The sequence below is a fragment of the Monopterus albus genome, unplaced genomic scaffold (assembly GCF_001952655.1).
Source record: "Monopterus albus unplaced genomic scaffold, M_albus_1.0 scaffold107.1, whole genome shotgun sequence".
Classification (NCBI taxonomy): Eukaryota; Metazoa; Chordata; class Actinopteri; order Synbranchiformes; family Synbranchidae; genus Monopterus; species Monopterus albus.
The window spans coordinates 746377-759188 of NW_018127987.1; the positions used below are offsets into that span (position 1 = coordinate 746377).

Below are 12812 nucleotides of genomic sequence, written 5' to 3' on the forward strand. Positions count from 1 at the left end.
GATGGTTGACTTTTTACAACTTTCTCCCATCTCCCGACTGCATCTCTGGAGCTCAGCCACAGTCATTTTTGGGTTCTTCTGTACCTCTCTCACCAAGGCTCTTCTCCCCCGATAGCTCAGTTTGGCCTGACGGCCAGCTCTAGGAAGGGTTCTGGTCGTCCCAAACGTCTTCCATTTAAGGATTATGGAGGCCCCTGTGCTCTTAGGAACCTTAAGTGCAGCAGAATTTTTTTTTGTAACCTTGGCCAGATCTGTGCTTTGCCACAATTCTGTCTCTGAGCTCTTCAGGCAGTTCCTTTGACCTCATGATTCTCATTTGCTCTGACATGCACTGTGAGCTGTAGGGTCTTATATAGACAGGTGTGTGGCTTTCCTAATCACGTCCAATCAGTATAATCAAACACAGCTGGACTCAAATGAAGGTGTAGAACCATCTCAGGGATGATCAGAAGAAATGGACAGCACCTAAGTTAAATATGAGTGTCACAGCAATCACTTGCATATGGCTGCAATATAACAAAGAGTGAAAAATTTAAGGGGGTCTGAATACTTTCCGTACCCACTGTCATTCATCAGTACGTGACAAAAGAGTACAAAAGTGGCCACGTTCAGCCTGAGTGTCAAAGGTATTTAAAAGAAAACAAAACAGCCCTTTTGATTCATTTCTATGGGGGATTGCGTTTATTGCACCAGCACTGCAGGGGTCTCTGGCAAAATGACTTGGTCCCATGTGGTGAAGAAGTTTGATTTGGTTCAACTTTAGCCACACAGGACAGTAACATCATCTGGCAAAGGCACTATGGAGACGGTCAGAGCACGGACGCCAATGGGAAGAAGATTCTTTTTTTGTTTTGTTTTGTTTTTGTTTACCTTGTTAGCAAGAGCATTGACAGTTGTTCACTCTCAAATTTGGACCCTAGTTACAAATGCACCATAGCAGGATGCCCTGCGTTTTCATTAGTTGGGGTAGTGCATGTCAAACAGTGTTTATTTATCGGTGCTGATACAAAGGTGGTAGAAATTGGTGCTAATGTGGAGTAGGCTGCAGAGGTCTGGTAATCTCACTTCTTTGTAACTCCACACCCTCAGATATTTTTACTTTTATTTATTTTTTACTTTTCACACTAGTAGTCTTCAATCCACATAACCATCACATCAGATTTAGTGAATCTCCATCTGGAGCCTGTAATCAGGCTTTGATGTGCAAGGTCAGGTAAGTTCTCCTTTAAATCATATGATGCTGAGTTAAGGTCATGATCAAATTAGAAAAGGACGATGCATCAGTGCTAATGCTAAGTCCTGTGAGCTGTGAGTCGTGGTGTTCTTTCATATGTCTCGCCAGCAACTGGTGGGTAAAGGTATCGCTTCTGGAAAAAGAAGACGAACCTTATAAAAGATGGAACCTCTTCCAAACTTCAAAGCCAGCGTCTTTTATTTCTTTTCAATTTTTCCCTTTTTCATCGCTGTTCAAGTCCTCACACTGTCGCTGACATACACCTTGCCTCTTGTGGCTCAGCATGCCATTAACTATTACTAATGACTTCTGGCATAGTAAGAGCTTTTGAAACATGGAAGAAAATTGTGTTCAACATCAAAGGTTACCTTCCCTCTCAGTGTGTTTTCTCTTAATATGATGAATTTGTGTTCAATTTGAGTTCCACCTTGTGTGCGGCAGACTTGTCTGCCTTTCCCTCAAAGCAGTTTGAAGGGGCACATTAACATTGGGAAATTGTTGTGATGTGTAATTTTAGGTCTTTGTCAGAGGCTTTTTTACTATTGAGAGTGAGGAGGAGGGCTGTAAGTGTGCTATCAGCTTGTGCTGAGGCTTTTAACAGAGATGAACTGTGAGTACCTGCAGTTTTAGCAAAACCCAGACTTTACTTTTAATCAGTCACCTCATTTTTTTGGATCCTAATTTGCATTTGAGTTTTTTTTTTTTTGTTTTTTTTTTGGAGTTTCAGTTCTGCAAGTTTGAAGGGCTATGAACACTTTGAATCACTGAAGGAATTTTGAAGTGGTAACTCAAGAGGCACATGTAGCAGTGTTTAGAGGGTTCAGTGAGGCCAGACAGTTTTTCTCACTTTGACTCAAAATGAGTTCTCGCTGAACTCATTCCTGTTTGACCTGATCTTTTTTTTTTTCTTCTTTCTTCTGTGTTCTGTTTCTCTTCAGGCCATGGCTCCTTCCCTCTTCCCTCCACCCATCCATCCATCTCTGTTTCAGTAGCTGCTTGCTGGATGAATAATTCTGACCCTCTTTTGGGCAAAGAGTTGCATTTGCCCACCGTTTGCTCTGTCAGTCTCCTTGTTCGAACACCATGTCTGTTTGTCTTTGTGTCTCTGTCTGTGGCTGTTTTCTCTGCCCATTGTGAGAGTAACACTGTGCCGTCACATGCCTCTGCTTTCTCCTCTCACCCCATCCTCCCCTCTGCTCCTCACTTGTTCTCTGACAGGTGGTGGTTCTCTGCAATTCAGGCCATCGGGATAATGTTTGCCACCAAGGCCTGTTATAGTTAGAGCTGAAATGTTATGTCAAACTAGAGCCAGAGATCCACATAATACACTGATGCCACACGGTGATGTTAACGTGCTAAAGCTACACCCATGCTTCAACTAAAGTCAAACTCAGAGCTAATCTTTCTTCTCTTTTCATATCAGCAGGTAACTTGGGTTCATTTTTATTAGAGGAAAGAGAGCTCTTGGGAAGTGGCACTCTCATTCTAGATGCACAGAAAAATGAGCTGAGGGCCGTATAACTGCCTGTACTGACACGTATGAAGCTTTAAGGCCTGAGAACGAAGACTGTGTTCCAGTAACTGTCAGTCAAACCCAGTCTCCCAAAAGAAATAACACACTCTCTTCAAGTGTTTTTCTTTTGCATGCACAGACAAAGCACTCTTTGATTTACATGATGCAGCTAATAAACAGCTAACTCTGATTCCGTGATTGCCTGAGGTACAAATGAGGCCTTCACTTGGTTGGAATTTTTTTTTTTTTTTGGTGCATGTTTCTCTGTTCTTGTTGCCTGTCACTGTTCTTGTCAGTGTATCTTTTTGTCAGCATATCACCAGCTTTTAGTTGATCCAAAGGTTGAATGAATCAGCTATGCAACATTACCAGGTAAACGATACTGCTCTGAGCACAGATAATGTACAGCAACTTTCACTAGTAGTTCTGGATAAACTGCGCTCTCCAGAAAATTAATTAAACAAATGGATCTGGGTTATTAAGGCACACATTTATGTATGTATTATTGTGTCCAATCATTCAATCTGATGAAAGCTTTTAAATCCAGCTTGGTCGATACTGGATTTCTAAGGCTACTGATAACGGTCTTAATTTTGAGAAACTTTAGCTGATATTTGTTTTTTTTTTTTTCATCACAACATAAACATTTTAGATACACATCTTTATTAAAGATTTGTGGCCACAAAGTGGATCATTTTACAGTTTGGGGGGGGACTGTGCATGCATTCTGATCAGTGTTGGGCTTGTTACTCAAAAAGTGATATTTTATTCCTTTTCAAAGTTAATATTGATTTACTTTTTGCTCCCTGTCAAAAGTAACTCGTTACACTACTCATTTTACTTTTCCATGAGAATGTCGGCATAATCACCGGTAAGTGCAGCTAAGGTTTCAAACTAGCAGCGCTTATTTGAAGCCTATAAATTCATAAAAGTTGCACGCTAGAAAAGCGCACAACCTATTTTACCTGTGTGTGTGTGTGGCCGCCAAACGTAGGCACTGCTTATGGTGGCGCTGGGGTGGGGTGGACGTGTACACACGACAACTAGGAATATTAAATGTTGGATTTCAAATCAGTCTTTGCCCTGGTGACAACAAAAACAAAGGAGTTGTTTTTGAAAGAAATAACGAATATTCCAAATGAAATGATTAACCGTTTATACTGCTTGTTACTGGGGAGTTTTTGGGGGTAGTAAGTAATATTGCTGAAATTTTATTTGAAATCTTTTACACTAGTTACTGGGGAAGGTAATATTACAGTAAGATGTTATGACCCAACACTGGTCCTCATAAAGACATTTGTAAAATGTATACACTGGTAGCTATAGTCTGTTGATACCGGCTACCATTTGACACTGCCTGATTTATGGCTGTACCATAAACAATTGAACAGTACCTACAGCAAAAGTGTAATATTACTGATACAGCCTGGTTCTCATCTGGCAGTAAGCACAGATCTCTGCCAACATTTATTGGACTCTAAATGAGTGGCTTTTTAAATAGATTTTGGTTTTGTATGGCATTGTGGGTATTCAGTAAGCTATTTACAATTTAGATGGGTTTTAAACCTGTTTAGATGCATTTTTGACTAAAGCCACAAATCAAGGTTACTGTACCATTAAAATAAGTTGTATTACATTTGGTGGTGATTCTTGATCACACCACCACTGTATGCCTGACAAAAAAGAGAGAGAGAGAAATCGTGTTTCTGGCTCTAAGCTTAGTGTAATGCTTTGTTCCTGCACTTAAGGGCTTTCTTATTGAAGGCATTCTTCATTTGCCAAACCAGTCCTTGGTAATCAGTCACCATTTGTCTGTCTGCCATGCAGATACTGGTATGGACTGATGGGCCAAACAGACCCGACTTTAAGTATAAATCTGGTGGCACAAAGGGAAAAGATGCATGTTTCACTCTTTAGTTATGAATGATTACAGCTTTGTGCAGCTGCATGCTAACGAACCCTACGTTATTACTTTTTTGCATGTGCCTTGAGCCTCAGCTCTTGGGTCTGGCTGCTAAACTATCACCAGTGTTAATGTCTGAGTTAGATATGTTGTGAGCTGTGGTGTTACACAGCGTTGCTTTGTGATACTGTCCTATGTCTAATGTCTGTTTTGAATTGGCCATTTTTTGAGTCATTTGATGTTCAGCACAAGTAAAGTATTCCTGAAAGCATGATTTCATTTACCAGTCCCCTTACTATGCTCTTTCCTTTTTTATTTTAAATCATGATTCACTGCCTCCTTCAGTCATCCCTTAGTCACATGCTACGCTTTCTCCTTTTTGTGTTCTTATTGTTTAATGTGTTTTTCTGACTTGGCCACTGTTGCTTCCTTCTCCTTCACCTCACATTAACATGTTTACATGACTCATCCATTCCTCTGTCTTGTTTCCTCAACCTCTAGTCAAACGCGGTAAAGTCAGAGTCCAGAGTTGTGACTGGCACTTCCTTTTGTTCAAAGGGTATTCTGAGACACCGCTGTACAATTTGATGACCAGTGTATGACCAACACTATGACCAATAGAAGGGCACAACACCAAACTTCACCCACTGTTCCTGTAGGTAATTAAGTGTAGTGCATCATCTGTGTTTTCAGTTCTAAGTTGCCAGCATTCTTAGTTTATATCCTCCATGGCTGTGGGGGTAGTTGTGTAAACTAAAGGAAATATTACACAGAACAACAGTTTAATATTTAATCAAAGTAAGATGAAGGAATTTTCTTCAAGCTGAAAAAAGGAACCCCCTGGACAGATTTGTGCAGCCAAACAAGTTGTGCTTTGAGTAGGTCTTCAGTAAAAACAAGGAAACGGTGGCCCCACAGGGATCAGCATTTCACACTCACCATCACTGAGTCATGAAGAAATAAGCCGGTTTTCACGAAAGCGATCAAATAACATTGTTTCTGTGTCTGGTACTGTCCTGCCCTTCAAAGTCTTGTGAAGATTGAAGAATAATTCATAGTTCCTTCCCTCCAGGAAGGTAGTGGTGCGTACAGACCCACCAGCTTCCTAACACACAGATGGAAATCCAAAATTAAGAGCTTACCACTCGTGTGTCCCTGGAGGCCATTAGCCATGACTAACTGAGGCAGCATGTTACTCTGTCATTGGCGACTTCACACATTGTGGTCTGTGTGTAAACAGAAAAAGTGCTGCAAATATTGTACGTTACATTATTGCTGTTACTCAGTTTTAGATATCATAACTTGGTAATGCAAAAGGGCTATTTTTAGCTAGCAACATGGCACAAGGTCCACCGATTTGGTCTAGACTAAAATTTCTCAATCACTGTTGGATGGATTGCCATGACATCTTATGGAGGCATATGTGGTCCCCAAAGAATGAATCCTAAAGACTTTGATGATTCCCTAGATTTTCCTGTAGTGCCACCATGAGAGTAACATATATATTTCTGAGGGAAATATCTCAACAACAGAATTTTTGTATAAAGATTCATGCTCTCCTCAGGGTAACTTGTGTTAACTCTTAATTTTACTTTAGCTCCATCATCTGGTCAAATCTTTAATTTGTCCTGTATTGCCAGTGTCATTCTCATCAGCCTGAGCTGTTGTTTAGTCCTAATTAACAAATGTGCTGTAACAAATATGCTAACATGCTAAACTATGATGGTGAACATGGTAAATATCGTATATCAGCATTTTAGCACAATTGTGAGCATATAAGCATTTAGCTCACTGCTGCTCCTGTGAGTGAAGCTTCACAGAGCTGCAGCTGTAGTATCTGGATATTTTACAGGGCTGATAGAGGAGTATAAGATGCAACAGGGGAAATCCAGCTATGGATGGGAGGCCTCCAGCAGGTGTTATCAATGCATATTCCAGCAAGATGTCAAATTGCAGATGTTTAAAACATGCTTGGCTAACCATCACAGTAAACCCAATGGGAAGTTGTCAGTCTAAGTATTCAAGAAGATGAGAGAAAGAACAGTTTGGAAAAAATCTCCTCTGACAACTGTGATTTAACATTTGTAGATTGGATGCTGAGATATGTGGCATTCAAGAAGTTTTTCTGCAAAATCAAAGCTAGAAAATGGGATAATAAACAAATGTGGTCAATATAAAATCTGTAAAAGGAGATTTGCTGATTGCTGTTCAGCAGCTCTCTGATGTCTTCTGTGTTGATGCCATTGTGACAGAAAAAAAGACTAAATATTGATTGTGATTGATTCCCTCAACTTTAAATCCTCTGCAAGCTGATTTTTATACTGCACTGACACAGTATATGGCAGCATATCATGATATGCTTTGGAAAATGGTGAACAGTGATGTAAAGCATGCACAGTTTGCAATTAATGGGCTAAACATACAGAACCACCTGAACAATCCTTTAGGTTTGGACTGGCTTTATTATACAACTGACAAGAATGATGAATATTAACATGAGGGACTCTAAAAAAGACACAGATCAGTGCCAACGCAGACCTGCCAGTTTTTCACTGAAGCAGTATAATTATAGAGCCTCTGGCAAATGATCTTTAATGATGCAATGGCTGCTAACTAAAAAAGTTCTCCTGTGTGACTCTCTGCTCTCAACTGTCTCTCCTCAGTTATTGTGTTTTGTTCAGTGGGACAGAAACAGCAGCTGCTCATAAGTATTCATTAGTCCTGCTTGTGGATTAGCTGAGACCAAATGTGAGTGTAGATTGGGCCGCCTCCTCCACAGCACAGCGCACCCTTCTGTCTCTCTGAGCACTAACAGCTGCTCAACAACACTTGACTTTTCCACCAACAGTGTTCTTGGAGGGTTGTGGCCACGTTTGTGCCTCTTCACCTAATCATTTGTCTGCCTGGTTCTTTGTTAATAATGTCTTCATCTCTCTGTGGCATTAGATAAAAGTTAGTTTCTCTGTCTCCTCCTCACTGATAACGCAGCGATGTTGCATTGTGGGTTGTTTGTTGACATTGTGGTGGTTGTTATGGTGATGGCTTCAGATTTGTGACATCAGTCATCAGATTCTCACTTGTAGCTGAGTCTAGTAAGCCCCATATTTCATCATTGTGTCATCTGGCATATGTGCACGCATACTTACTCATATGGATGACTTGGGTGTTTTTCTGCAAAGAAGAAAATAGTTGTCAGCCTCTCTTTCTCTGTTTCTGTCTGAACACATACACCATGTATTGATTGTGTTGTGACTCCCATTCAGGACAGCTGCACTGGCTGACTATCCCTGAGATGGCCTCAGTGCTCAAATGCACACCGCGTGCATTCACACACTGCATAGACCCATCTCAAGGCCATAAGTCACCTTCTCTCCACCAATTCCCTCCTCCCCAAAAACACACACACAAACCCATGTCTTCACCAATCTTGTTCCACCTTCTTCGCCTTATGTTGCGGCTGAGCTACAGCCATTCTGCTCCGCCATCCTTACATTCCCCCTCACCGCCTGCCTCAATGACTCCCCCCAGATCTTCTGTCACTACAGCTGCGTCTCAGCTGTTGGCCTGTCCCAGTCTAGTCAGAGATGAAGCCAAAACACAGAGGGTCTACAGGGAAGACAGGCTGGACTCTCAGTCTCTCCCGGCTGTCACTCCCACTTCTGACTTCCACATATCATGGTTTCTTTCCTCCCTCTTGCTTCACCACTGGATGTCTTCCTCAAACGGAATGTAAAACATGCTCAGGGGACAGTGCTATGAAAAGTGCTGATTTTCTTTATTTATGGTTCACATATTGGTTTGGTAAAATTATGCTAATTTTTTTTGAATAAAGGATTAACATAGAGTTGCTAGTGCAGTCTATAGCAGCCATGCAGTAAATCCTACCTTCATGAAGGTGCTATGTTCAGTTTTGATTTAAAAAAAAAAACAAAACATTTTTTAGAGAGGCATTGATTCAACTATACAATTAATTTGAAGGCTGTAGCTGCTGTTTTTGTTTTGTTTTTCTCTATCCCTTTTGCATTAATACCACTCGCCTGCAGTATGAATAAGTAAGGGGTTGCCAGAAACGCAATTTTGTAAATTGCAGTTTTGTAAAAGCGTCAAACACTCGGGGTGACATATACACAACAGCAGATCTCTAAATTCAGGAAAAAAATTGGTTCACCTGAAATAAATTTATATATACATGTTATATACAGTATACACTGCCTGTGACTTCATAATTCTGACTAAATGACAATGTGGGGTTGCAACTAAATACCAATGAGTAAGTAACTACTTCAAATTTGAAAAAAATGTCATGAACTCTCACAATTATAGTGGGTTTTTTCTTCATGACATGGTCCAGACAGTTGTCAAAAATGGACCCCTGAAGATTCCAAATGAAAACAAGGTGTCCAAATGATACTCTACGTCAGTAAAAATGTTTTTCCTTCTACATTTTGATATATTTCACCACTTTGAGTTAAATTCATAACAAATGTAAACTACCGCATTAATTTTAGAGACTTGTACCTAATAAACTGACAACTAAGGTGTTTTGCTGAGTTTTAAACTGTCAAGGATCTTTTAAAGTCACTCAACACATGCAAAGCATCTGTGATGTAGTTTTACAAGTAAATCTGTTTCTCTCTGCTGCTCAAGCATGGACCACGTCCCCATTAACTCTAAATAGTGTGACATCTGTCCTTCTGTTCTCTCTTACTCATCAGCTTTCATTTCTCCAAGCCTACAGCTTATTTATCCCAGACAAGCATCTCCAGCCAGGTGCTCCAAATATGCTCCATCCTGTTAAGGGAAAGTAGGTTTGAAATCAATAATTAGGAGAAATGATTGGCTTTTCAAATTCAGGAGGAGTAAAATTCTCTGGGAGTAAATGAGGCCAGCTAATTATACCGTCTTCAATTACCAAGACATTTGTACCCACTGTAAAGGCGGCAAAGTTGCACTGTTCTGCTGCCATGGAGAAAAACAGATTAGTATGTGGAAGTGGCCTTTGTTATACGGCTATGTGCTTGCTCCTCTGGGGTTTGGTCCATTGCTGAGCTCGGCGTGCAAAATGTTGCGAAACAGATGACTGTTAGATCTGCTGTGTGCTTTGGACTGAGCGGATTCGATCAAGAGAGCTGAGTTATTGATGACAATGGTAATCCTGTGAGCTCAGCAGTCTCAGGCTTGATCTGCATGTGTAATGTTATGTGGGTGTAAAAATACAATTTTTGGGAAGATGGTGGTCGGTGCTGTTTCAACAGGCACAGCCAAGAGTCCTAATGTGGATGTGTCTCTCTTTCTGTGGTAGGTATGCCTGTGGTCATCAGCGTGTCTCCGGACAGGTAACCAGGTGCGTTGCTGCTGTCATGGCCTTTCCTTCCCTGTGGCTGTTTCCCGTCACTGTGGTCACAGTCCTGGTGGTGCTGGTGTCGTCTTCACAGGAACATGAGTGGCACTTTAACCCAGGTGGGATGTCACACGTAAAACAATGAACATCTAAGTTGTTAAATTGTTTTATTTCTTGACTGTTTTGTTGTTTTTATTACTACAAATAATTACATTCAACCCTGCCCGTCCCTACACAGACACAGTAATCGTCTGTTCTACTGCTCTGACATTCGCCTCACATTCTCAGCTCAGTAAGGCTCATTCTCTGTCCGCTATCAACAGGTTATTCTGTGTCCCTGTCTGCCAGCCAGTCGTGTGTAATAAGAGAATGAGATAGCTGGCCAGTCCACCCCCTGGCTCGTCAATACCGCTAATGCACAGGCAGCTCATGAAAGTGTCAGTCAAAATGTCAGTGAGAGAGTGCAAGAGGGGTTAGTGAATGTGAGCCAACCAGTCCCAGAGGGGAGTGTTTGCAGCTCAGTCTGACTGCAGTCGCTAGACACTGAATGAGGGTAACTACAACTACTGATTGTTATTGTATAATATACTATCCATTCAGCTATTGGATAAAACTTGCACCTGCTAACCATCAGCAAACTAGCATTATCACTGTGAGCATATTAGCTCACAGTCTCACACAGCCACTAGCATGGCTGTAGACTCATGTTTAAGCAGAAGCACCAGAAATTATATTTAATTTTAGCTTCTCAAGTATGAGAATTTGCTGTTTTTCTTCACCTAAAGTGATAGTAAACTGGATACTTTAGGGCTTTGGACTGTTGGTTGGATAAAAAGTGGTTTGAAGATGTTATTTTGGGCTCAAGGAACTTGTCACTGAGAGAACTTTTTTAATTGCATTTGGCATTTTAAACTGAAAAAACCTTAGAAAAAATCAACTGGACTTAGATTTCTAGATCGAAGACGTTTCACCTCTCATCCAAGAGGCTTCATCAGTTCTGATGAACTGATGAGAGGTGAAACGTCTTCGATCTAGAAATCTAAGTCCAGTTGATTTTTTTCTAAGGTTTTTTCAGTTTGCTATGACCTGGATGACTGAGAATCTGCACAGACATTTGGCATTTTATTCCCAAGGGAGTAGTAAAAAAAGAGAATTATCTAATTAATCAATAATGGATATAATTGCTGGTTGGAGCCCTAAATCAGATTGTTGTGGATTCACCAGCTGCTTTACCATCCTTGTGTGTGCTAAATGAAACTAGGATTTGTAGCCACATTGATGGAAAGAAATAATTTGTGGTACAACACATACACCCTCAGTCACCTACACATTTTGTCTTGTAGAAAAAAATCAAGTTTGATGTGAGCACAAAGGTTTAGCGTGTAATTATAAATTATAGAGTGTGAAAGGAGAGGACACTGAGGGAAGTGAAAGCATTGCAGATGGTGGAGTGCTGACTGACAGTGTGCGGTGATGATGTAATGAAATGGGCACCTGTCTGCAGGGCGTGGATGAACTGTGTGTGTATCTGCTGCCCCCGCTGGGGTTTTTAGGGTTTGTCATCTAGCCCAGCATTCCTGTTCGCTGACTCAATGACAGAAACTGAGCTAGACACTTACGCACCCCCCACCTCTCTTCGACACCCTCAGTCTCCCCCCGCTATCACTGTCAGTACCCCTTTTCTACTTTATCGCTACCTAAACCCTCCCTTCCCTCTACCACCTTCTCATGAGTTCAGCGAGGATAGCTGGGTTGCTGGGTAATCTCTGCCCGCGACCATGCTATCTGAATCATGTGATAACGCTGGAGCAGAGTCAGCACAGATATCTGAGACCTGTCTGTGTTCTTTTATCCACCCTTTGTTTCTTTCACTTGTTTATTCACGTCCTGCAAATCCCTGAGCAGTGGTAACAGGAGCAGGGGTTGGGCAGGATTGCTGGAGCCCAGAGAAGGGGGCTTTGTGTGGGATTGAGTGCTGGTTGAAAAGGGGCAAAAAAAGAGACAGGAAAGGTGTATTCTCAGAGGAGACAGGACATAGCATCCCTCCGAGGGCCACTGTATAAAATATGAACATGAGATACAGATAGTAATGAATGACTGTCTTTGTCATTTCTGACATGTCAAAGGGGTCATAAAGCATTAAATGATGCAAAACATTGCCGTTACATTTCACATTAACTCGTTAGTACAGTCTAACCCTGCAACAAATGCATGTAAACAGGAACCATTTAGTGTGCAGTTTGGGATTATTTTGTCTGTGCGGGCTATGAAGCATGAAGTATGGAAGTTTTCCCGGAGATGATATAACTACATTTCGCTCCATGAAAATGGAAATATTAAGTCTCCCTTGGACTTGTGCTCCTTACCAGTGAGAATGTTACTTGTGTCTTTATACAGCCTGCCTCTCTCTCTCTCTCTTTCTCTCAATCTTTCCTCTGCAGCTCAGTGTCGTTACGCCCTGGGGATGGAGGATGGCACCATCCCAGACTCTGACATCACTGCCTCCAGTGCCTGGTCAGACTCCACTGAGGCCAAACATGGGAGGTAGGAAATGTGTGAGCAGAGTGGAAAATAATAAACTACATTACTGTCATTTCGGTAATCAAGGGACTTTCCCTGTTCTCATATTGTGCGGTTACTAAAACTGTAATTCTAATTCTGCCTGACGAGAATCTTAAGGAGTTAAAAAGCAGCTTTCACTGCTGGGTGTGGCCAGATGTCTGCCGTGTTGCACCTGTCACCAAACAGTAATGTTGCAGTGTCACACCCTGGCGTACACCTTTACATCATCACAGAAAAGTGAAAACTTTAATCACCGAAG

The 12812-nt window shown here is 41.4% G+C and overlaps 1 protein-coding gene across 4 annotated transcripts in view; it reads left to right on the forward strand.

Annotated features, from left to right (window-relative positions):
- ddr1 (discoidin domain receptor tyrosine kinase 1) overlaps positions 1 to 12812 on the forward strand; it is a 39829-nt gene that overhangs the window by 4173 nt on the left and 22844 nt on the right. For all 4 annotated transcript variants that reach the window (XM_020610804.1, XM_020610806.1, XM_020610803.1 and 1 more), the window contains exons 2-3: positions 9953 to 10110; positions 12433 to 12535. In XM_020610804.1, coding sequence (XP_020466460.1) covers positions 10011 to 10110; positions 12433 to 12535 — 203 coding nt within the window. In that variant the 5' untranslated portion in view covers positions 9953 to 10010. The remainder of the gene's footprint in view (positions 1 to 9952; positions 10111 to 12432; positions 12536 to 12812) is intronic.